A 23,963-nucleotide genomic window follows, 5' to 3' on the forward strand; every position below is an offset into this window, starting at 1 on the left:
GCTTGCAGGGTCAGGCCATGGAACCAGGCCTGTCAGAAAAGGCAGCATTCTGTGGGGGTTGGGCTTTCTCTCTCTCTCTCTCTGTCTCTCTCTCTGTCTCTCTCTCTCTCTCCTTCTCTCTCTCTGTCTCTCTCTCCTCTCTCTGTCTCTGTCTCTGTCTCTGTCTCTCTCTCTCTCTCTCTCTCTCTCTCTCTCTCTCTCCCTCTTTCTTTCTTGGTCCCCAAACTCACCAGGCACACTCCTGCCTCAAGGCGTTTGCAATGGCTGTTCCCCCTGCCTGGAACGCTCTTCTCTTTCCCAGGCTTGCTGCTCGCTGCCTTGAGGGCTTTGTCTAATGGCATCTCTCCACCATCCTATTAGACATTATTACTACCCAGCATAGTTATCTCACATCTCCAATCCCTCTTGCTGAATTTGTTCCCTGCTTGGGGTGGAGCGTCCCTGGGGTGGGGCTGTTCCCTTTGGACTCCCAGGCCTTGCACAGAGGAAGGCCAGGCACAGACCCAGCCTCCCCCACTCCAGTCAGAAGCCTTTTCTTCTTCCTCTGGTCTCTGGTCTCCTTGGTTGGCAGGTATTTGGTTAGGATCTTACTGCTCTCCTCAAGACCCTGCATGCCTGGTGTGCATATGCGCGTGTCTCTCACAGGTCCAGCAGAGGTAAGGGAGTAGGGAGAGGGCAGAAGGGGAGGAAGAACCTGTGGACCAGCGTGCTTTCTTCTGAGCAGGAGCAGTGGGGAGTGGAGCTGCTGACCAGCCCCCGCCTTAGTGCGGGAGCCTGGGTGTGGGTCTTCTCTGTCACAGGAGCAGGATGGGGCCTCTCCTCTCCTCTCCAGATTGCTAGGCTGCGGAGCAGGTGCAGCACCATCTGTGCCCTTGGCCTGCTTGGAAGGAGGCCAGGCTGCCTGGGGAAGGCTCTGGCAGTGACTGTGTCTCTGGCACTCACTGCTCCAAGGTGGGGGGCAGGGAGCCCCTTCCATCTCCAGGCTCTGAAGCCCTGGGGCTGGGGACCAGCCCCTGGGGGCCACCGTGCTGCCTCTAAGGTTAGGGACCCCAAACAAATAGCCAGTTTACTTTCCTTTGTAACGAGGGACCAGCCCCTCAATTTTCCGGGGGACTTGGGACACCCGACCCTCTGGGCTCGCCTTCTCCCATACCCCAAGGCTGCAGCTCGGACCCCCAGTCTGGGCTGCCCTCTCCTTTCCCAACTCTGCAGCCTCCCTCAGAAGCTCCAGACTTAAACCCTCCCTACCCCTGCCTACCTTCCCTCTGGCCCCCTCAAGGGGCTTATGCCTAAGAGGGAGGGACACCCTTGAGCATTGAGCCAGAGGGCTTGGTGAGGAGGGGCTGGCCGGTGGGCAGGCGCATGAGTGGGCAGGGCCTGAGGCTTCGGGTTGCACCTCACCAGGTTGCTGAGGAGCCGTATTGCCTCCTCAATCTGCTACACACGATCCGCTCTGTGATGTCTGAGCCTTGAAGGTGTTGGTGGTTCAGTGAAGCCCTTGTGTCCACCAGAACACTGATGACTGTCTGGGCTGTTCCCATTCCCGCTCCCCTTCCCGCTCCCCTGGATGACTCCTCTTGGGAAGTGCCTGCTTGGTCTCCGGCACAGGGACACTGTTGGGTGGGTTTGAACCCATCAATCCACTAGGGCCTGAGTCTGGTCAAGGTCCACACACAGTGGGTGCCTGCCCACTCGCCTAAGTGGGTGAGCTTGTGAACCTGGAGGAGGCCCAGGAGGCAGCAGCTATTCACTGGCAAAAGGCCAGGGGCCAGGGACCAACCCTGAGGGTTCATCCTGTTTAGGGATTTTCAACTTTCTTATGATAAAAGGGGCAGTACTGACAGCCTTCAGCACAGAGGTGAAACTATTATAACTTTAGAATAATCATGTAATTATTTACATTAGAATAATACTGTAATTATACAGTGAAACAAGAATTATTACATATAAAAATATGTAGGTTTATATAAAATTGAACACAAATATAAGACACACACACAGAGTTCTATGAAGCAGAGATTTTTTTCTTAGTGCAGGTAAGGAGACAGCTTAGCAGATGCTGGACAGATGGTCAAAAATGCATGTCCTGAGGCCAGAACCTGTGAAAATGTCACCTTCCATGGGAAAGGGACCTTGAGGTAGGAAATTATCCTGGATTGTCTAAGCAGGTCTAATCCGTTCACAGGAGTCCTTAAAAGCAGGGAACGATCGGCTGGCAGCAAAGAAATTTGGCAAGAGGGAGAAATCAGAGATCAAAGGTGCACGAGGGACCAACACCACATGTGGGTGTTTGTTCTGAGGTTCAGGGGCCATGGGCAGACCTCTGGAAGCTAAGGACAGGCTCTGGCTGACAGCCAATGGAAACGGCACCTTAGTCCTACAACCACAAGGAACTGGATTCTGCCAAGGACCTGAATGAGTTTGAAGCAGATTTCACCATGAGATCTGGGTAAGCGCTCACCCAGCTGACACTGTCTTTCGCCTCTTTGACCAGGAACCGATGACTTGGTCCAGCCATCTTAGATGCCCATCAGACCTAAAGAAACAGTGAGATGATAAATCCATGTTGTTTCAGCCACTAAGTGCGTAGTAACTTGTTCTGGTGGCCAGAGACCAAGAACACTCAGGCTGAGTAATGGCAGAACCAGCTGGTATTCACTGAGTGTCTGCTTGGCTCCCAGCAGGGGGATAATTACATGTTCACACTGCCGCAGCCCCCTTTGTGAGTGAGGGTCAGTTAGGGGCTTGTGGCAAGGGGACAGAGAGGTGTACACGCAGCTCCTCCGGCTGCATTCAGGGGCATCCACCCACTTAGCGTTTACGTTGCTGTGTGGGGGGTGGGGGCCTGGACAGAAGGTGGACACAGTGGGGAGGGGGAAGAATGCTGAGTGTTCAGGAGGTGCTGGACGAGGACGTGATCCTGACACCAGGCCCAGAACTGGGCAGTGGACAGGCTCCTTGTGGACATGACCTGGGGTCCCCGTGGTCATCCAGGCGGACGTGTCTAGTGGGCAGCTGCACATAACCACAGTAAAGGTGAAAGGGGGCTCTTGGAGGCCCAGGCACTGTTCTCACCCCACACGTGGCTGGTTCCGCTGGGGCCCCCATTTTACCGGGAAGGACCCGGAAGCTTAAGAGGCCAGTACAAGTAGGACCTGGCCAGGAGCCCCGGCTCACCAGCTACAGGGCCCATGCCCTTTCCATATTCAAGCCTGGTCTGGAGGTTGGAAGAGAGGCTGGGTGGAGGCAAACACTCCCTCCTTCCCTCTCTTTTTCCTTCCTTCCTTCCTTCCTTCCTTCCTTCCTTCCTTCCTTCCTTCCTTCCTTCCTTCCTTCCTTCCTTCCCTGTTCCTCCCTCCCGCCCTTCCTCCCACAATTCCCCTGTGCCAGGCCTCTTCCAGGCTCTGGGGCTTCAGAGCTGAGGAAAGTCCTTATGGGGCCTCCCTCCCAGGGCAGTCAAAGCATCAGCAAACCCTAATGTGGTGAAGCAGTGTACATGTGTCCTCGGTGGAGCTGCGTAAACATGCGGGTAGATGGCTGTGGAGTGTGTGTGTGTGGGTGAAAGGGTGGAGCAGATCTGGAAGGTCCCAAACACCTGCCTGACCCTCCTGGCCTGGTCAGGGCAGTGAGGTCCTACAGAGAGCTTCCTGTCCGTTAAATTCATGCCAGGGTCAGAGGATAGTGGGGGTGGGCTGGGTTGTGGGACATCAAGGAGATGCAAGGGTCGGGAGGAGGCCAGGCTGGTGGTCCTTTTACCCAGCACCTCTCCTGGGAAGAGCAGGGGGGTCACTGCCCCGGGTCCAGGCCTCGCACGCCCTCTGGCGGCCACAGGGCGCAGTGCAGGCAGAGGCCTCCCTGGATGGAAGAAGTCCAGGCGGCACCCATCAGGTTGGGAGGGGATCTTGGTTTTGTCAAAAACCCAATGACACCTCCCAAACAAACGTACAACAGTCATTCTCAAACTATGTTTTCAGTCTTGAATGCTCAAACAATATGGATAGACAGCAGATAGAAGTTGTGGGGCCTTGTAGCCCTGAGTATTGGGAGCAAGGAGCCCACAGGTCTGGAGGGCCTCTGGGCTGCAGGTCCTGTCCTGGATTCCCTCCAGGGCTGTCCCTGAGCTTCAAGCCCCCATTTGCTGGGGCCAGGGTCCTGTCCTGCTGAACAGCCACCTGCCCAGTAACCCTGACACGGGGATGGACAATCCGGCCAGTGGCCCCAGGTCCACTGGACACGGTTTCCTCTGTCTCTCAGGAAACCGGCCCCAACCAGACTTGACCCAGTCACTGGTATGGGAGGAGCGGGGGTGGGGGTGGGTAGGAGGAAAGGGGGCGGCCCACTCAGCCAGGGTGGCAGGGAAGGGCAGGCAGGGGGTAGACCAGGGTCTTAGTGGCTCCCGCCACACCCACTGACACCAGCAGAGGGCAGTGTGGCTCCAGGGAAGCCGGCAGAAGCGGTGGGACGGTGGGCTGGAATGGAGGGAGGTGGCAGCCGGGTCCTTCCTCTTGCTGTCCCTGAGGTGGTCCCTGGCTCTCAGGGGGCAGCTGGGAGGGTCAGTGGGCCCTTCTCACCCCCACCCTGGACACACCTGCCCTCCATACCTGCTCTTCTGGAGATGCAGCCCCCACAGTGACCCTGCACCCTCTTGTCTGTCCCAGGGTAGAAGGAGCCTGGCATAGACCCTTGTTTTCCCAAGAGGGATTGAGGGACTGCTGGCCACAGGGTCAGCACAGACTTCTACCCACATCTACCCCAGAGAAGGCCTCAGGCTGCCGACCCCTCCCAGGCCCCTGGCCAGGTAATGCCAGCTTACCTGAGGTCTCCCCCTGGCATTGGCTCTGCAGCCAGCTGGGCCTCCTACCCATGGCTGGCCCAAATGTGCTGCGGTAGCCGGGGGCAACCAGGCCAGCAGGGGATCTTGCAGGGCATGGCATCTGCTAAGGGCACTGTCATTGGCTGAGCCAGGTCAGCCCAGACCTGCCTGCGGCGAGGCGGGCTGGAGGACTAAGAGGATCAAGAGAGCATCCTGGCCACCACAACATGGGACATGCAGACAGAGCGAGGTGGAGGGCAGGCCAGAGAATGGAGTCACCAGCCTCAGACAGTTGAATTTTAAAGCAATTTTAAGTTGCAACAACCACCCCTGGAGACTCAGTTTTGATGGAAAAATCGACTCAGTAAAAGCCTCACCAAGACGAGCCGGGGCCAGGGCTGGGACCACCATGCAACCCAAGACCCCAGGGAGGGGGTGCAGGCCCCCTGTCCTTCTTCTGCAAAGCCTCAGGGTGCTGAGGACCCAGGAGAGGGGCTGGTGTGGGTGGCTGCCCTCTGAGTTGGGCAGGAGGGTGTGGAGGTCAGGGAGGGGTGGTACAGGGCCCAGATGAGATGTTGGAGGAAGCAGGTGGGGGGTGGGGTGGAACAAAGGTGGGGTGAGACCCCCCGTGGGTGTGCACACCAGGTGAGCGTCCATCACCAGTCTTCCCTTCCTGGCAGCCTGTGCCTGTGGGCCCCGGGGATTAAACGCCCCAGACTGGCTTCACATACGCAGCAGGCATGAAGGGAATGTCGCTGACGGACCAGGAGGTCTCTGCTCCCAAAGCCGCCTGGGCCCTGGAAACAATCAGTTCCTTAGAGTGGCCTCAGTGAGTTTGTTTCCTGTGTTGTCACAACATATGTCATTTCACAGGGCCCTTGGCCAGGGCTAGGGAGAGTCCCTGTTAGAAGGAAACTGGTGGGATGGACTCCAGGCAAATGAGGCCACCTGGTGGCTAATCCTTCCAGGCCTGGGGGAGGGAGGCCAGGGTCTGTCCCTTTGGCACTGGCTTGCATGGGTCCCCTCTCCTGCCTCACTGCTCTCCCCACCCAGCCTGGAGAAGCTGCCAGCACAGCTCCATGTTGGCTTCTCTCAGAGGAGTGAAGGCCAGGGAAGGGTGGGGGCTTGTGCCAGGGGAGTGGAGACTGCAGGGTGTGTGTTGCAGAGTGGGGAGCATGCCAGCAAGGGCGTGGGGGTCCCTAAGTCAGCCTAGTCAGTGCAGCCCCACGCCCACCCCCAGCCTGCTATGCTGGGCGCTGGCACCGTTGTCTTTCAATCAATATCAAGTGGACTGGTGACAGATTTGGGAGCGAAGAATCCCAAACAGCCATATAAATCACATTAATGACCATTCAGATGAAATCAATTGCTGTAATGGAATCAATTTAGTCTGACGACATTGTTGCTGCCTTTAATCTCGCCCTCCGTTCTTGGGCCGCTGGTGAGTGGGGGCTCCTTCACCCAGGGGCAGGGTCTCCGTGGCGCTGTGATGTTTCCCTCTCCAGTGTCAGGGCCCAGGAGGAAGGTACGGGGTACAGGGGCCTTAGGGGCTATGAGCCCTCCCTGTTGGCCTTTCTTTGCCAGACAGATGAACCTGGGCAGAAAGTCTGGGAAAGGCAGCACCCAGGTCAGTGCAAGAGCTGGTGGATGGCACAGAAGCCTCCCCACAGTGCCCAGGACCGCAAGCTGGGCTGCAATGCCAGGTGAACTGACAAATAGGCACGAGTTCCAGGTAGGCACAGGAGGGGACTCCTGCAGACTCAGAATCATGACTTTGTAGAGCACCTCTGTGCCATTCTCATCTTCACAGTGATGGTGTGAATGTGGGCTGAGTGGTCAGGCAGCCTCCACCTGAGAGATGCCCTCACCTGGAGGAAAGTTTCTGCGGGCACTGACCCTGTCCTCAGCCTCACCCTGGTCAGCGATTCCATTAGTGCCTGGAATGAAGTCACAGGAGGTGACCTGAGGTTCGGTGGCTGCTGACAGAAGAAGTCAAAACTCTCTAGAGAGTTTGTCACACTACCCTGTTCCAACAAGATGAAATGACACTAACAGGGTTAAATAAATACTGAGACTTCGTTGAGATGACAACGTATTAGATGAGATGCTGAGGGACTAGTCTGGCTGCCATCTGCACACAGTGGGGCTGTGTTTCGTGACCCCAGAGGCAGTGTGAACCTAGAGCAGTCTGGCTGCTGCAGGAGGAATTACTCGGGCTGCATTCAAAGAGGACGTGTTCCCAACAGGGCCGAGTGCACTCCAGTTGTGGATTTCTATCTAGAGAGGAACATCTTTACCCAGAGGATACTCAGGTCCAGCAATTGAGCAAGGGAGGACACAGGAACTGGAACTGCTCACGAGAACAAAGCAGGTTCCACCTGTGCACACACACTGTTAGGTTGAGCACAAGAAAACCTTAATAGCATCAGAGGAAAAAGATCAATGAACTTGAAGACGTGAAGGCCGAGAATGCCGGGAAGCAAAGGTGCAGAGGAAAATGGCTCACGTCTCGTACCAGGCAGCCTGTCATTCAAGACGGAGGCAGAAAGAAAGAGTCAGGTATACAAAGGTTAAGCGAGTTCACCATTCCGATGCTTTTAAGAGAACTATTTACAGAGCATTATTTATTAAAATGAAATCCACTGAGCCAAGAAGTTGATAAAATGTCAGTAAATTTAACGATTGACTGTAAAAAGGAAGCCTATTAATTTTTGTGTCAAAAGAGACAAACAAACTGAAAGTTTAAAGAAATACCAAGATGGTAGAGAAGCAGGTATTCAGAGGCAGGTTACAGCATGTTACAGCCTCTTCTGGGCCACGGGGAGCCACAGACCGTCTCATATAGACTTTATAGTATGTATTTAACATTTTTAAGGGTTCTCAAAGAACGGAAATTTAATTTATAATTTCCTGATAAAGAGGAAAAAGTAGAGAAGGTTATTTATACAACAAAAGAGAAGATAAAAACAAAGCAAAAATCCCGAGGATGGCAGGCATACGATTGCAGTAACCAGTCTAAATACATCAGTAATCACAATAAATGGACTACATTCACTTACTAAAAGACAATGGCTGTGCTAACACTGACACCACACAGAAAGGTGGGTGATTAAGGAACGCAAAGCCGGACCATTTCAACACAAGCCCGGAAGCTAGAAGAGCAATACTAACCTCAGACAAATATAACTGAAGGAAAAAACACGGACAGGGATAAAAAGAGATGCTAAATAACATCCATCAGAAACATATAATAATAACCAAGTATAATATGGGCCTAAGAACACAATGTTGAAATACATAAAGGAAAAACTGACAGAATGACAAGGAAACACAAACAGCTCGACAACGTGGCGGTGATTTTAACATGCCTCCTACTGAGGGGTGAGGCAGGCCAAACACTGAGGCACAGATGCACTGGAATAACCAAATTAACAAGTTTAATCTAATAGATTCTCCGCCATCTCTCGACTCTGAAACAAAACCCAGCTGCCTAGGACACAATAGGCGCCTCAGATTTCAAAGAGCTGGAATCACATGGCCTGTGTTCTCGGGGAAGTCCACGGAGAGCAAGAGGAAAATGGTGGATTGAAAATGTGCTTGCGGGTTAAGAGATTAAATCAAAGTGGAATTCACCAAGTCTTTGGAACTGAAAGTGCCACAGAATAAAGCCTGAGTGATGCTCACGCAGTGTCTAAGGGCCTGGAATAGATTTCTAAGAACAAGCCAGACAGAAGCCGGCGAGGGAGGGGACAACCCAGGTCGTCAGGAAAAGAGTGTTCAGTTAACCCTGAGGCCAGAAGAGGGAGAATGATGACCAGAAGTTGATGAAACGAAAGAAAGAAACACAGCGAAGATTAGCAAACCAAAGAAAAAGTTAAATAGACAAATGGAGCAGGATTGACAAGGAAGAGACACTGGGCCCTGTGAGGATGGGAGTATATTTACAGGCAGGACAGGGGAGAAGGCTGGGGACAACTTTATGCCAGTAAACCTGAAACCTGGAGGAAGTGTATGGTTTTATAGAAGACACAGGTAATCAAATGGACTCACAAAGAAGTAACAATTTTGAATAAGCCAGCGGCCATTAACGAGACAGTAGTAATCGAAGACACCCTGCCCGTGAAAACACACAGGCCTCATGCTGTCTGGTGCCATCTTACCCTCTTCAATATTCTAAATAAAACGCAGGCTCAAGTCCCAACCCAAAGCCCCGGGTGAGAAGGGTATTGGAATTCAGAATTTGTCAGATGTTCCAAAGGCGAGTTTGCCACATACTATGTTGCTCCCTCAGGATCTGAGATGGCCCCCGGGACCAACGCACACTCACATCGCCTGATGTCCCTTCCGCTCAGGTCTGTCTGCTGTCTTAGTCTGTTCAGGCTGCTATGACAAAATACCACAGACTAGGGGGTTATAAACCACACACATTGATTTCTCACTTTTCTGAAGGCTGGAAACCCAAGATATGGGCTCCAGAAAATTTGACATCTGGCGAGGGCTTCCTGCTTCATAGATAATGTCTTCTTGTATCCTCACCTGACGGAAGGGGCAGGGAGCTCTCAGAGTCCCTTTATAAGGGCACTAACCCCATCATGGCCCCCTCCCCACCCTTCATGAGCCGATGGCCTCCCAAAGGCCCCACCTGTTAACACCATCACATTGGGGGTTAGGGCTCAACATATGAATTTTGAGAGGACGCAAATATTCAGTCTGCAACCTCTGCCAAATGAGTTTACCACAAACACAGAAAAACAAAACCCAAAACAAACAACTTTGGTTGTCAGAGTTTCAGTTGTGGAATTGTAGATAAGGAACCACGGTGCCAGATCAATAATCACATTAAACAGAGTATAATTCAGCTCCCTCTTCCCTGCACCCAGTGTGACCAGCTAGGGTTTATCCCAGGAGCACGAGTGTAACATCAGAATATCGTCCACTTTAAGAGACTGAAGACAGAAAGGCTGGTCAATTTCATAGATAAAAAATTTCCAATAAAATTTCGCGCTCATTCACGAAACATCTTAGCAATTAGGGGCAGTAATGCACGAGTTCATTCGAGGCAGGGTGTCCACCTGTATTCACCTGTGGAACTCGACGTGGTTCTGGAGGCATCCACTCACCCCCTTTCTTCTAGTTTGTATCTTGGTGGAGATTTCCGCAATGCAGTAAGGGGAGAAAAGAAAGAAACAGGAAAGCTAAGAATTGTAAAGGGGGAGGTATAACTGTGTTATTGGTGCCGAAGTAAGAAACGTCCAAACCTGTAGAGAAGTTTAATGAGTTTACTTGAGCCAAACTGACGACAATTGCCAGAAGCAAAACCTCAATGGATTAAGAAAATGCTTCAGAAAATGGCAGTTTTCATGGCTTATTTTATACATCAGAATCAAAGGAGGAGACAGACATTACATGAAATCCATTGGTGGTAGATTAAGGTAGATTAAAGCAAAGCAGGGAAATCTCAGACTGGATAAAAATTAAAATGGGGAGACACTTCTTCTACCCTAGTGGGTGCAGGATGGTTAACAACATTTTACAGCACATGCGAGCAGAGATGTTATTCGGGGAACAAGGTAACAGTGAGGGGTTCTGTGGGGACAGAACCCCAGAAAGTAGTTTCCAGGCTCTCGGACTCACATAGACAGGTGCTGGCTCAGGTAGTAAATGGCCAACTGTGATTGCATGGCCATCAGCTGTGGCTAGTTGGCCGTCAGCTGTAACCAGTGAGCCATTGGCCACTAATATAACTGCTGTGGCTACGCTAGGAGAGAGAAGAAGAGGAGAGGAAGAATGGGGGCTAGCAAGAAGATGGCGGCTGGGCTGGCAAGTGTGGATGGCAGTTTGCGGACAGTGTGGATCCAGCCTCCAGTGAGAGTATAGTGCCGCCAGAGAGAATATAGTGGTATGACTCCCCCATCTATGGCTCCGTGGGTGTTCCTTTTTGGCCTCACCATATCCTGCGTTCTTGTATGGGGAGCGGGAGCAGAGACCCTGCAGGACGCCCTGCACGACAAATGGCGCAGCGAGCAGGGTCTCCCGCATGACAGGTTCCTAGTCTGGTGCTGTGCTGCGGGAGGGTTGTGCCCTGAGGGGTCCCGAAAAAGGGATTACTCTGACATTCCAAGGGTATGTTATCTTAGATGCAAAAAGACAATAGACAGGCTCACTTAAGGTGAAGATTGACCTTTGTTTTGTCAAGGAAGCTACAGGCCGAGGAAGTGATTACCGGCCATTACCCGCTTTTAGTTAGGAATTTTTATTTTCAGACCATTCTGTGTGGTTGATTTCGGTCTCTGAGTTTGTAAGGCCTGCCGTGCAGGTTTAGTATGTGGCCCCTTTTTCATTCACATTGGGCAGATGTTGATAACCTATAGGAAAGCCACAAACGAATTCAGCAAGGCTGCAGGATGGAAATCCAACACACCCACACACCCACACACCCACACACACACACTACTTCAATAACCAATTAAAAAATATAATGAGAAATCCCATTCAGGTTTCCAACAAAAGGTATAAAACACCTGGGACTAAATCTCCCAGAGGACATGTATAATTATTATAGAGAACATTGCAGAGCACGAGGAAGCCTGAAGAAACAGAGCTGGCTCACATTCGTGGACTGGAAGATGCAGTTTGTAAAAGACAGCAAGTCTCACCAGATGAATCTATGAATTCAATCACCTCCAATAAAATTTCCAATGAAATTTTTTAAAAAAGGAACTTTAAGCTGCCCTTAAAATTCAGATGGAAGAGTGAAGGGCCAAGAAGAGCCAAGGCTGGTTTGAGAAAGGGAATGGGAGTGAGTGCCTTGTCCTAACAACTATCAAGACTTAGGAAGAAAGATGGGAGTCTCGGCAGCCTAGAAGAAAGTGGGGCACGCCTGGTAGAGAACAGAGGCCACATGCAGTTCAGTGGGGAAAGATGGAAGATTCCGTAACTGAGCACATTAGTTATTCCACACGGGAAAAGTCAGGGCACTTCAGGCCACATGAGAAAATAAATTCCCAATGAATTAAGGGCTTAAATGAGGACAGCAAATCTTTGTAACTTTTAGGAGAACATATGGGAAAATATATTTAAGAGCTTGGAGTAGAAAAGGATTTTTTAGACAAGAAAAACTCAAGCCATAAGAAAATTAATGCATGTGAATATATTAAAATTTTTAAATTAGGCACACCGATAGATATCATTAAATGAAGGAAAAGGCAAGCCAGCCACGTAACCGGTACATAATCAAGAAAATTACCAACAACCAAATAGGAAATGGGCAAAGAACAGGAACAGGCAATTCACAGAATAAGAAACGGAATGGCCACTAAACAGGTTCAAAATATTCCTCCTACCTAGTAATTAGGGAAATGCAAATCAAAGCCAAGAGATTCCATTCCACACCCAGCACGGTGGCAAAAATGAAAAGTCTGTTCGTCTGTGTTGGCATGGAGGTGAGATTGGCATGTCACGTATGCTGGAGGGTGTCTGCACGGGTACGGCCTCTTTGGAAAGAAGGGGGCAATATCTGGTCATTGAGGAGTCCGGCGCCAGCTGCTGCCAGCTCCCAGCATGTCCCCGAGCTCTCCTTGACCTTGTTCTGTCTGTCACCGGCCGCCCACGGCCCGGGGCACGCTGACACCTGATGGGTGGCTTCAGAGCCCAGATCTGTAACCTACGGACATTTATGTGTCCGTGTGTGTATGTGTGTGTGCATGGCAGAACACGTGTACATGCATGTGGTCACACACATAAAATGCATGTATGTGCTAGCACATGTGTATGCATATCCATGCATGTCCATGTGTGTATGTACGTGTGCACAGGTGAGTATATAGGCCTGTATATGCATGTCGATATGTGGTGTGCATGCACATATGCATGTACACACACAGCTGTGTATGTCTGTGCGTCCATGGGTGTCTGTATGCATGTGTGTGCATGTACATGTGTGCAGGAGGCAGCCAATCTGGCTGGTGCAGTGTCTCCTCTTTCTCAGGAGTGACTCTTCCCTGTCACGGCAGTGCTAACGGGGGTGTCGCTGAGGCATTAAGGATGCGTCTGCTTGTTGCCGCTGTTGTTTTAATGGTTTTATTGCTCGGTGGTGGGGAAAGGGCTGGCAGGCTGGAATGAAGTAGATTGATGGCTTAATGGCCCGTAGCCATTACAGAGTAATTGAATGGCTGTGTATATATGATCAGACTGTCAATGGGCAACGTGCACTGCAAGCCGATGATGAGAGGGGCTGCGGGGTGAGCATGGCTTGGGCTTGGGAGAGGACCCTGGGCGGGCAAGGGGCACCATGTGAAGGAACACGCAGATGTGCCCGGTGGAGGGCTGCGCCCGACACTCATTCCCACACAGGTAGGTCATGCCCAGAAGCCTGCACGTGAACCCGAAACATGGCCGCTCATGCACACACCTGCATGTGGATACCCAGCCCATGTGCTGGTGCCCCTTCCTTACACATGCACGTCTGCATGCACCTCAGGTGTCTGCACACTGTACACAGCCGTGTGAAGCCCCCGCACCAGCAGATGCAGAGGGATGGCACCTTTCAGAGGCCTGAGGGGGTGCCGGTGCCCAACTGGGCCGAGGGCGCACTGTGTCTGGGACCAGGGGTCAGAGGCTTGTAGTTTCCATGCCTGTGGAGGTCCATTTCAGCACAGGCAACAGGCCACCTGCCCAGTCCCACGTTGGGGGGGGGGGGCGTATAGCCTCAGGAGAGAATAGGGAGGTGGCTGGGAAGCCGTGGCCAGGGCCATCACGTTCAGGTGACACGGCTGTGTTGCAGGAATGGCCCCAGCCCTGCTCGCCCAGGTCCCAGGGCCCCTGTCCTGTGTTCCTACACCCCCGGTTCTGGGGGTGGCCCCTGCCAGCCCAGCACCCAGGCCCCCACACCTCCCTGCATGGAGAGGACCCTGAAAACCACCTGTTAGGGGCTGAGGGCTGGGATGAAAACCTCCCTTTGTTGAGCCTACTGCCTGCGCTGGGAGCTGGGAGGAGGCTTCAGGAAGGAGATTTCCACCGACTCCTCCTTCCCTTGGGCGTGAGCATCCTTATCTCTATCTTCACAGAGGAGGAAACTGGCTCGAGAGGCACAGGCTGGTGTGAAGATGCCAGGGTGTGTCCTCGGGCCCTGGCCACCCACCTCAGTGCCTGCTCTGAGGAATTGTTCCCAACTGGGGACTGGAAGAGGGCAGGGAAGAGGTTGGCAAGGGTGGATGCAAGGATGCAAGTAGGCTTCCCGCCCTGGTCTCGGAAAAGCCAGGCTCCCCCTGCCATGCCCTGGAGACCCCTTTCCCAAATCCTCATTCCTCTGCCCAGACGCCCCTCGTCAGCCTTTCTGGTCCTGTTTCCCATGTTCTTCATTGATCAAGGGAACGTTACCTGAGTCTGTGGAGGACACCTCAGTCCACCCCTTGGGGCAGAGGCCTCACAGCCGTGCCAGCCCCAAGACTCCAGGACGCTGGTTGGAGAGGACTTGGGAGCCACAGACAGGCCAGCTGGACCAGGATCCAAGAGAACTGTTCAATAGCCCTCTTTTTCTTCATCTTAAAATGTCCGCTAACGAGAGATTGGTGCAACTTACAGGGAACAAGGAAGATGCTTAACAATCACTACACATCTGGAGGCTAAAACAACACGTTGTTCTCCCATGTCTGGAAGTCCAGCACCTTCTCTGGGGCTAGAATCAGGTGTCTCAGGGCGGGTGCCTCCTGGAGGCTCCAGGGGAGAACCGATTTCATCTTTTCTGGCTTCTTCGCCCTCCGCCTCTTCCCCCGTCATCTAGGCCAGCGATGGCAGCTTGAGCGTCACTCCATCATCACTGACTCCGGCCCTCCTGCTCCTCTCCCACTGTTAGGACCCTGTGATGATACTGGGACTCACCTTTGCCTCGTGAAGTAACCTATTCACAGTCCTGGTCTCAGGGACCAGGACATGGACAACTTTGAGAGCTTTCATTGGTGGTCCCAGAATCGGAGGGCGGCTGAGGGACCCCAGGGACAGAGGTGGGCCCAGGCTACCTTGGAGTGGCCTGTGTTGTAGCTTCCACAGCTCTTGGCCAGCTCCAGGATGCCCGCCCTACCTGGGAAGACTGACCCCAGCCACCGCAGGGATTGGCTGCCACTGCCTGCCCGGCCAGGGGCCAACTCCCTTCCCCTGATGCGTCTGCACAGGCGCCTCCCTGTGCCAAGCATGTGACCAGCATGCTGCTCCCCCACACATAACCCCCTGCCCCTGACCTCCTGTCTAACCTCTTCTCCCAGGTTCCCACACACAGAACCACCTCAGGGTTGAACATAGAACAGCGTCACCTGGGCCTGTGCTCTGGGCCGTGCTGCCCCACCTCCTTCGAGGATCGCTCAAGACCACCTGCCAAGACCAGCTCAGACACCACTTCCTCTGGAGTGCTCCTGAGGGAGGGGAGTGCCCGCCACCCCTCCAACACCCACGCACATTGTCACGATTGTTGGTGATTTTGTTAGTTGTGTGTCTGACCTCACTCCTTGGACAGAGCTGCTGAAGGTGGAATAACCAGGGCTTCGGGCCCAGAGAGCATGGGATCCACTCCAGTGTTTCTCTTCCTGGGGCCCTGGGACAGTCGCTCACCTCACTGGCCCTGTTTCCTCATCTACAAAGTGGGCTGAGAGCACTCCCCTTGGGGTACACACCCACTGGCATGGCCCCCACAGCCAAGAGAGCAGCCAGTTTCACTGGGTTTGTGAACAAGTTGGGGACCTGAGTGGGATCCCTGCCCTCGTATCCAAGTGGGTGGGAATCCCGCCCCAGCTCACAGTGGAGCCGGGCAGGCTTCCCCGCGTGAGGCAGGTGGTCCGGCCCCTCCCTGTGGTCATCCATCTCCCAGGTTTATTAATGGGCTTGTCAGCACGGCGTGGGACACCCGCGGCTGTCTGCAGTGATAGATCGCGAAGCGCCTCTGCTGCTATTTATTCTCCAGTGACCTTGTCCCCCCATTGTTGCACGCGTAAGAGTTATGAATGTGGGACATGATAATTTGATATTGATCTATTTGGTGAGCTAAGAATTTACTGCATCCTTGATGTTTTAACAAAGGATACACTTGACTCCCGCAGGCAGGATAAAGGGCTGCTCTGACCACTGCTCACAGCCCAGCAGGAGGGGACAGCCGGCCCCGGACGACCCACCAAGGCAGGGTGTAGGGGTCCTTGGGAAGTGTGGGCTGCTCGGGCTCAGGGGGCTTCTACAAGGGCCACCAAGCAGCCATGACAGTGCACACAGGACCACACTGACAAAGGTGACCTTGAGCAACTGACCAGAGACAGAGTCCACATGGAGGATGGCCCCACTGAGACCACTGAGGACAGAGATGGGGTGGGGGGACTGTGGGGGTGAAGGGACAATGAGGGGTGAGGGATGAGGGGAGTGCCAGGGAAGGGGGGTGGATGGGGAGGGGGTCCTGTGGGGGACCCCGCCCTGGCACAGCCTTACCCAGTGCAGGCCCGCAGAAACAGGCCCAGGAAGTAGAGCAGCAGGATGAAGCCGGTGTGGCAGGGACAGCGCAGGTCCCTGGAACCCCCAGAGGGAGAAGGCCACAGGACAGAACCATTTTAAGAACTGAGCTGTAGTTTTCAAATTTACTGTTTAGTGCTGGAACCGTCTTCAAAAAATTTTTATTTAGAAACTCAACGTAAGACAGAAAAAGAGTTGGGATTTCAGTTTAAGGTAATTCCAGGGACTCTTGGAAAACTGTTTTATAATCCCGGTCCCACTCAGCCCCCAAACTTGGGGGTGTCAGGGCATGTGTGTGCACGTGTGAACACAGGTATGCATGCAGGGATGTCTGAGTACACGCGTATGCAGGTGAGAACACGTACCTAAGTACGTGCGCAGAGTGTGTGTGGTATGCGCACTTGTGGGCATGTCTTTCCTATTCATTGTTGCTTCAAGTCAGCCTGGCATTGTACCCATTTTTACACGGTTATCTTGTCTAAAACTGGGTGCCGAGCTGCTGTTTTCTGCATGATTGTATAATTTTGTCCTCCTGAAAGACTGGAGCAGGAACTGTCTCCAGAATTCCCTTTATAAGACAGGAACCCCAGGCTTAGTGCCCATGACCTGGCTCTTGGGGCACCCTGCCAGGCCCTCTGTCTGAGCAGGCCTTACCTGTGTTGGCGGGAGGCTGTGCTCGTGGACACACCTGGAGAGTGCAGTCCCTGGCCCCAGATATGAGGGGTGTCTATGACACCCTGGGGCCCAGCACTGGAGTCCTGCTCCTGGCCAGGCATCTGCACCCATGACATTTCCACTGTTGCCCCAGCTGTAGGCGGGACCCCGTGGGAGAAAGTTTCCAGAGGAAGCCAGGCCCAGGAGTGGACGTTCTCAGGTTCCAAGTGTGAGGTTGGCAGGGTGAGGCTCATGGCACAGAGGACATGGATGTGACCACAGCAGCTGTGGGCTCACTGCCAGCCTGCATGCATTCCTGACCATTGGGAATCTTGAGTCGTGGGTGTGACGGCAAGGCCAGTGTGGCGATTAGACATAAAGATTCAAGCCGTGGCTAGAGCTGGGTGGGCACAAAAGTGCCTGGTGCCTGGGCAGTGGGTGCTGGTGGCCTGGGCAGTGCCGACCCAGCTGATGGGGCTCCGTGCCCTGCCCTGCCACTGTGGCCCCCGTGGGGGAATGCTATGTGGTCACCAGCCCCCCACGACTCGACTTCTGAGGGTACAAAGTCCTCAGTCCTTGGTCAGGACGCACCAGCCTCAGACCACAGAATAGGGAAACCCAGAGAGAGCGCACAGGCCTCGTGCGCTGGGGAGGGGCTGGGCGGTTTGGGCCCCGACATTTCTGTGGCTATTCAAGCCTGTCTCCCCTTGGGGGTCTCTTACCTTGGCTGGCCCTCCATGTCTGCACACGCAGGTGCTGGATGGACAAGGAGGCAGCTGAGCTTCACCCCAGCTGCTGAGTTTATGTCCAGAGGGAGGGACAGGGCTCAACCCGGAGTCGGGCCAAGCCAGGAGTGTTCTTTCCACGCCGGGGCCTGAGGGACCCTACAGGCGCAGTCCTGCCTTCCCTCTGCTCCACGCCTAAGCGGCAGCCCCCTCCAGCCATCCTGGGTGTTCTGGACTGCCTTTCAACAGGTTCAGATCCAGCGCGGCCCCTCCTAGTGAGGTTGAAGGCAGATGGGCTGTCAGGCAGGTTGTCACAGCCCAGCTCCCAGGATGCCAGCTCCTGGCTTTACTGTGGGAGCTGAGTAAGGATGGTGGGGCTGCCCGATGAGGGTCTCACCCTCGGGGGAGAGGGTGTATGTGTGTGGGAGGGGAGGGGGAGCATTTCAAGCCAAGGGGGAATTTTCTGGAAGCCTTGTGACTCTTGGTCCCGTTGACTTAACAAGTAGGGCACATCCTTCTGTGTTCTTACAGGGGCCTGTTCCAAGGACAAATCAACGTCTTCCTGGAGTCTTGTGGTGAGTGGAAGGTGACTGCTATTTTTTGAAAGTATTTGCTATAGATTATAGCATAAAGCAAATAATGATGTAAACATTTTTAGGAATCAAAAATTTCAGTAACAAGATAGATATGGTGTCAAATCCGTGGGATGAAGCAAAGATCCTGCAGTGCTGAATCTGATTTCTCTCCGTGGCGTGTGATTACGTGCTTCCCTAGTTACCACAGGGCCAGATGCAAGGACAGCGGGAGGTCCAGGTGACCACTGTGGCGTTGAGGGCTGCCCTCAAGAGGAGCCAGCTGTGGACGCAGCGACTGAGCCCTTTGGGCAGCCTGTTCAGTACGTGGGCAACCAGCATGCATGCCCAGGCTTCAGGCAGGAGGGACGGAGGGCTGGACATTCCTCTGAGCAAATGCCACAGCGAGTCAGGCCTTCAGGAGCCACAGGCCACATACAGCACTGCTGTTGGGAGAGTGGTCCTGCCCCCCTCCCCTCACCAGCTGTATACTCTCAACAAGGCTCTGCATCCCTGCTCGGGCTGGGGTGGCCCCTCCAACCTCCAGCTCCCACAATTTGCTGCTCTCTGAGACACAGATTCCAGAGACAGAACATTCTGGAAAAGTCAAGGCCAGACTCTTGCTATGCTGTGAGCACCACTCCCCAGCAGGCTTAGGCAGGGAAGCCACCATGGTCTCCAGTAAACTGTCCAGAAGCTTCTGGATTTGCCACTTGGAGCACACACGGGCATTCCTGCATCTGAATCAACACAGCCAAGAGCAGGAAGTAGAAACGCTGACACATGGCTGCTCTTCGGAGGTCTGCGTGCCCGCGGCTGGGGAGGGTGGGGGACCTGGGCCTGTCTGGCGGGGAGCAGAGGGGGTGCTGTGGGAGGGATCTGGTCAGAAGGTGGCATGTAGACCAAGAGCGAAAGGAGGGGCTGGGGTTGCAGGGGTGTGTGGAGGGAGCAGCATGGAGGCAGTGGGGAGGTCAAGGGTCAAGGTGCAGGGCCATTGGTGGTCAGCCTCTGACTGTTGAGAAGATCTGGGCTCCACATGAGGACAGTGGGATCCACGCCACAACAGTTGAGGGGAGCAGCTGTGACGGACTATGTGGTAGCAGAGCCTAATATACTGCCCACCTGGCCCATTCCAGAAGTTTGTGGGTCCCTGGTCTAGCGGGTTACCTGGGGGCGGTGGTGCTAAGGGGCTGCACGCAGCTGCCCAGAGGGTCTGGGCACTCAGCTTCCCTGGCTCTCTGGTCGCCTGAGCTGCATCCCCACTGGGGTGGTCAGCTTGGCCCTGAAGGCCTATGTGAGGCCCTGCCAAGGTCCCTGGGGCACAGTGATGCCACTCTCACGGTGCAGGCTGTCCCAGAGCAGCAGAGAGAAACGTCAGGGAGGGCAGAAGAGACAACGGCATTCCCAATGCTCCTCACCTGGACGCCCGGGCCTGTCCTCGGGGTTGGCTCCTCAGAGTAGTCGGGGTTCGACTACGAGGCTCTGGAGGAACCGCTGTCAACTGGGGTGGCCACATGGGCCTCCCAGACCGTGAGGGACCCTGCGCTGAGACACGCACACACATGCAGACGCAAGCTCTCCTGGTAGCTGGAGCAGGGCCCTGGGTGAGCAACAGCACAGGCGCTTTTCTCTGTGAAGCTTTACTGAATTTCCTTTGGAGACCTGCATCCCGGGGGGGACGCCTGGACCCTCCCGGGACCTGCCTGGCAGCCTCAGGGCATAAGGGTGTGGCCACAAGGATGGGACAGCGAGGCCTCCCGCTGGGATCTCATTCCGTCAGGCCTGACTCTATTCCACCTGACTTAGGGGGGTTTAGAGTGGACGCTGGCCTTGGTCATGCGGGTAGAACTGCCGGAGGAGGTCCTTCTTGTTGATCTTCCCCATCTGGTTCCGCGGGATCTCCTCCACCAGCAGGAGCTCCGAGGGCACGGCGTACGGGGCCAGGACGCCTCTGCGGAGACAAGCTTGGCCTGAGTGGCAGGAACCCCGGGCCCAGATGGCAGCCTCCCCACGGCCCAGAAGCCTGGCCACACTGGTGCCGGTGCCCTGTGCAGGGCATGCTAACCCAGAGATGCCCCTCTGCCCACCCAGGGGGAGAGGATGAGCCCCACTTGGGGCCAGCTTTCCCGGAGCTGGAGAGACCTGGTTCTCCTCTGTGGCCGGTCACTATGGCAGGCTTGGCCAGATGGGCGGAGGCGGTGGAAAGACCCTGGGTGTTGTGGACACGTGGGCTGGCACTGCCCTCCCCACACCAGAGCCTAGCACCCAAGGAGCAGGAAGGGCTGGTCTGTTGGTCCAGAAGCTGCCCTGCACCCCTCACTCCCATGAGAGGCACCCCGCTAGATAATGCTGTCCTGTGTGAGGCCACATGCTGGGGCCCCATACCCACAGGCTCTGCTCTGGAACTCCTCCTTAGGCTGCAGGCCCGAGTCACCCTCCCAAAGCCTCCTCTGGGCAGACAGGAGCTGCCTGTTCCCTGCTGTCTGACAGCCACACGCAGGGCCCCATGGCCCTTTGCAAGGAGACAGCAGCAACACAGGATGCTGCCTGGGGTGACAGCTCCTGGCTTCTGGGCCACAGGGCCCCACTCTCCGGGCTGCCGACAACCACCTTCAGGCCAGAAGGATTCAGACAGCAAGGTGCAAGATGTGTGGCCCCCGACGTCTGCCCAGGGCCAGCAGGCATGTGCGGCCATCGAGTCTGCAGCTGCGGGGCGGCCTTGCCCACTGAGGATGAGTCTGGCGAGGAGCCGAGGAGCCGGCAACGGGGGTGACAGAGAAACTCCAAATCTCGCCTTAGCAGCTGATGTTTATGAATAAACATGAGCCTAATCGCCCTTGCAGGCTGGGTCCATCTGCCCACAGGCAGAGAGCGTCAGCAGTACGGTGCTGAACACACTGTTATCTTGGGGGCTCCTGCCATACACAGACTGCAGGCCAAGGTACTGCTCTGGGGTGCTCAGGGAGCAGGGTGCAGGCTGCTGGCTCCTGAGGAGAGACGGTCCTGGCAGATGCAGGAGATGGCCGGCTGCCCACCACGGCGGGGAGGATGCGTGGGATTGGACTGGATTTTGCTAGAACAAGCCACCAGGACTGGCCTGGTGACCCTGACAGCATAACAGGGTGAACACCTCAAGTCCAACACCATCACTTGCTCCTGGAACACAGCTGCCCACAGCCCCCCAGCCTAGCTGCCAAAACTTGGGGTCTCCAGTGGTGTTTGGGTGATATGTCATGTTGTATGGCTCTCCCCATGCGCCCTCTTCCCTTCGCTGCCCCAGCACTGTGCTGGGGGGGGGGGGGGGGGCGGGGCCCAGAGAGGAGAGGCTTAGGCGGGTCCGGGGTTGTGGCCCAAGATGACGGCAGATTCCCAGGAACAGTGCAGGTGAGAAGGCAGGAGAGAACCATTTTCAAGGAACTAAAAGAAAAACCAGTCAATCTAGAACCCCATGTCCAGAGAAAGTATCTTTCAAGAATGAAAGGGAAATTAAAGGTGTTTTTAGACACGCAGAAGCTGACAGAGCCCCTTCCCAGCAGCGGGAGGGTGTCTGCAGGCAGGAGGAAGTCCTGCTGACAGAATCCAGGACAAGCCAAGGCAGGAAGAGCACCAGAGACGGGAAACAGACACCATTTGCCTTATGATTGAATTATCTTAGGAGATAACCGTTTAAATGAAAACAAGAAAAACATGGTGTGGGTGTGTAGCAAATATAAAAGTAGATGCACACGTAGCAACACTAGCACACAGGCCGTCTGGGCACAAAGAGGCAGCTATCACGAGAGGGAGACCATGGTGGGCCAAAGACGCACATTATAAATCCTCACTTAGCAGCCACTACAAAAAGGAACAAGAGCTATCAAAACAAAAAAATGGACCTAAAAGCACCGTGAAGGATGTGGGTTTACAACCTGTGGACCCTGCCATTTCCAAGAATAGTCGTCCTTTTGGGAAGCAGACCTTCGCCTTGGGACACAGTCTGTCCAAGAGTCTGTGAGCTGGGCCTGTTCTGCTCCAGGAGTTCCAGCTTAGCAACTGGCCTAACGTAAACCAGAACTGCTTCAAGGCAGTGACATCTCAGACAGGAATCCAGCAAAGCTGCCTTTAAGAGCAAGTTTTCCATTGAAAAAATGCACACGGACAATGGAGGCATTACCTAGCGCCTCCCATGCCGGTCTCCTCGGAGATGGGATGGTGGCGGACAGTTGGCACAGGACTTTAGGGACCGCCCATTACACATCATGGTCGGATCAGAGGTCAACCCGAAGGGTTCCTCCTGGGTAGGTAAGTCCCACGTGGCCCACTTCTTCAACTTGGCAGTTTGGGGGGATGGGAGGGTGGGAGGTTGTCCACGTCCAGTGCTGAGGCCACACTCACCCTTTGAGGAGACAAGCGGCCTGAGCTGGGGCTGCCAGCTCCCCTCTGACTCCCGCTAAGAGCGTAGCACAAGGGGGGAAGACAGCCTTTCCCTTGGGGAGCAGACACTGAGAGGGCGGCAAGTATCTTCAGAAATGACAAAAATGGAAGCAAAAGGGAAAACGTGATTTAAAAGAAAAAACAAACATTAAAAAGACTTCAAATGGCAGCAAACGTGACATAGGATGAAACAGCAACCCCACTAAGAAGCCAGGGTCCAGAAGAAGAGTGGCCCCTCTTCCCACACCTCCCATATACATGGGGGACAAAGATGGTAGCTACCCCTCCTCTCCCTCCACAGGGTGGGCAGCCTCTGTGTCACCACCCAGTGCCTGCCCAGTTCGAGGACACAAAGGCCTGGAAGATGGCCTCAGTCTGGGAAGTCCTCGTGAAGACAGGCGACAGGCTGGCTGCCTGCTCTGCCCAGTCCTGTTCTCCCAAGAGCATCTCCCCAGAGCACCCCCAAACCCTCCACACACCGTGCCTGTTTCAGAGTCTTTCTACATCCACAGTCACAAGCCAAGACCACGAGTGCAGTCCCTGTGGGGGCTGGGCCAGGACCCTGGACTTGAGAGTCGGGGAGAGGAGCACTGGGTGTGAAGCAGCAGAGTCAGCCAGGGCGTGTGGGGCGCCGCCTGAGGACGGCCCGGGGTTGACATGAGGCTGGAGCCTGGACCTGGAACACTCTGGGAGAGCTCTCAGCACAGGGTACATACATATCTATATATTTAACAGAGTAATTGTTTAATCAAAGCAGCATCTTCTCCTTTGTGAAACGGCAGTGCTCCAACTGTGCTTCTGCAAATCCCAAGGGATCTAATTGCCCAGCTGTGCTGCCCCTGATGAAACAAGGATTCCTGCTGTTTGTGAAATCATGTTGGACGAGCCAAAAATATCTTTCGCACCAAGGAGGAGGAGGCAAGTTGGGGTGGAAGGAGCGGGGGATGTGTGGGGAGAGCGGACAGCAGAGAGGAAATTCTTGGATTTAAGATAAAGAACTCAGGGGAGGTCACTAACAGTCTCCTTGCTGAGCTTGCAGGGACACTGCTCCGTGGCTCCATCACACCCACCTCCCTGTCCTGTCCTGTCTGGCCTTTGACAAGAACGGGGGGTTCAGGTCCCGTCCTGGGACTGACCACCGGGCATAGGGAAGAGGCCTGTGAGCCTTGGGACACAGAGAAACCCTCGGGGCCAGCGCAGGTGGCAGATAGGCTCTTGGGAGGCTCTAGGGTTAGGCGGAGGCAAACCAAGCACGACGCAGAGTGAGGGACGGACAGACTGTGCTGCTGTGTGTGTGTGGGG

General features: G+C 54.5%; 1 protein-coding gene across 3 annotated transcripts in view; it reads right to left on the reverse strand.

The window, feature by feature from the left end:
• Nucleotides 1-16,272: 16,272 nt before the first annotated feature.
• Nucleotides 16,273-23,963, reverse strand: part of ACSF3 (acyl-CoA synthetase family member 3) — a 69,105-nt gene continuing 61,414 nt past the window's right edge. For 2 of the 3 annotated variants that reach the window (XM_019742690.3, XM_019742691.3), the window contains exon 10: nt 16,273-20,199. In XM_019742690.3, the coding sequence (XP_019598249.3) occupies nt 20,061-20,199 (139 nt within the window). In that variant the 3' untranslated portion in view covers nt 16,273-20,060. The remainder of the gene's footprint in view (nt 20,200-23,963) is intronic. The other variant, XM_019742689.3, reaches the window with a different exon arrangement.

Source organism: Rhinolophus sinicus, chromosome 8, assembly GCF_057876585.1.
Source record: "Rhinolophus sinicus isolate RSI-liver-muscle chromosome 8, RSI-T2T, whole genome shotgun sequence".
NCBI classification, from domain to species: domain Eukaryota; kingdom Metazoa; phylum Chordata; class Mammalia; order Chiroptera; family Rhinolophidae; genus Rhinolophus; species Rhinolophus sinicus.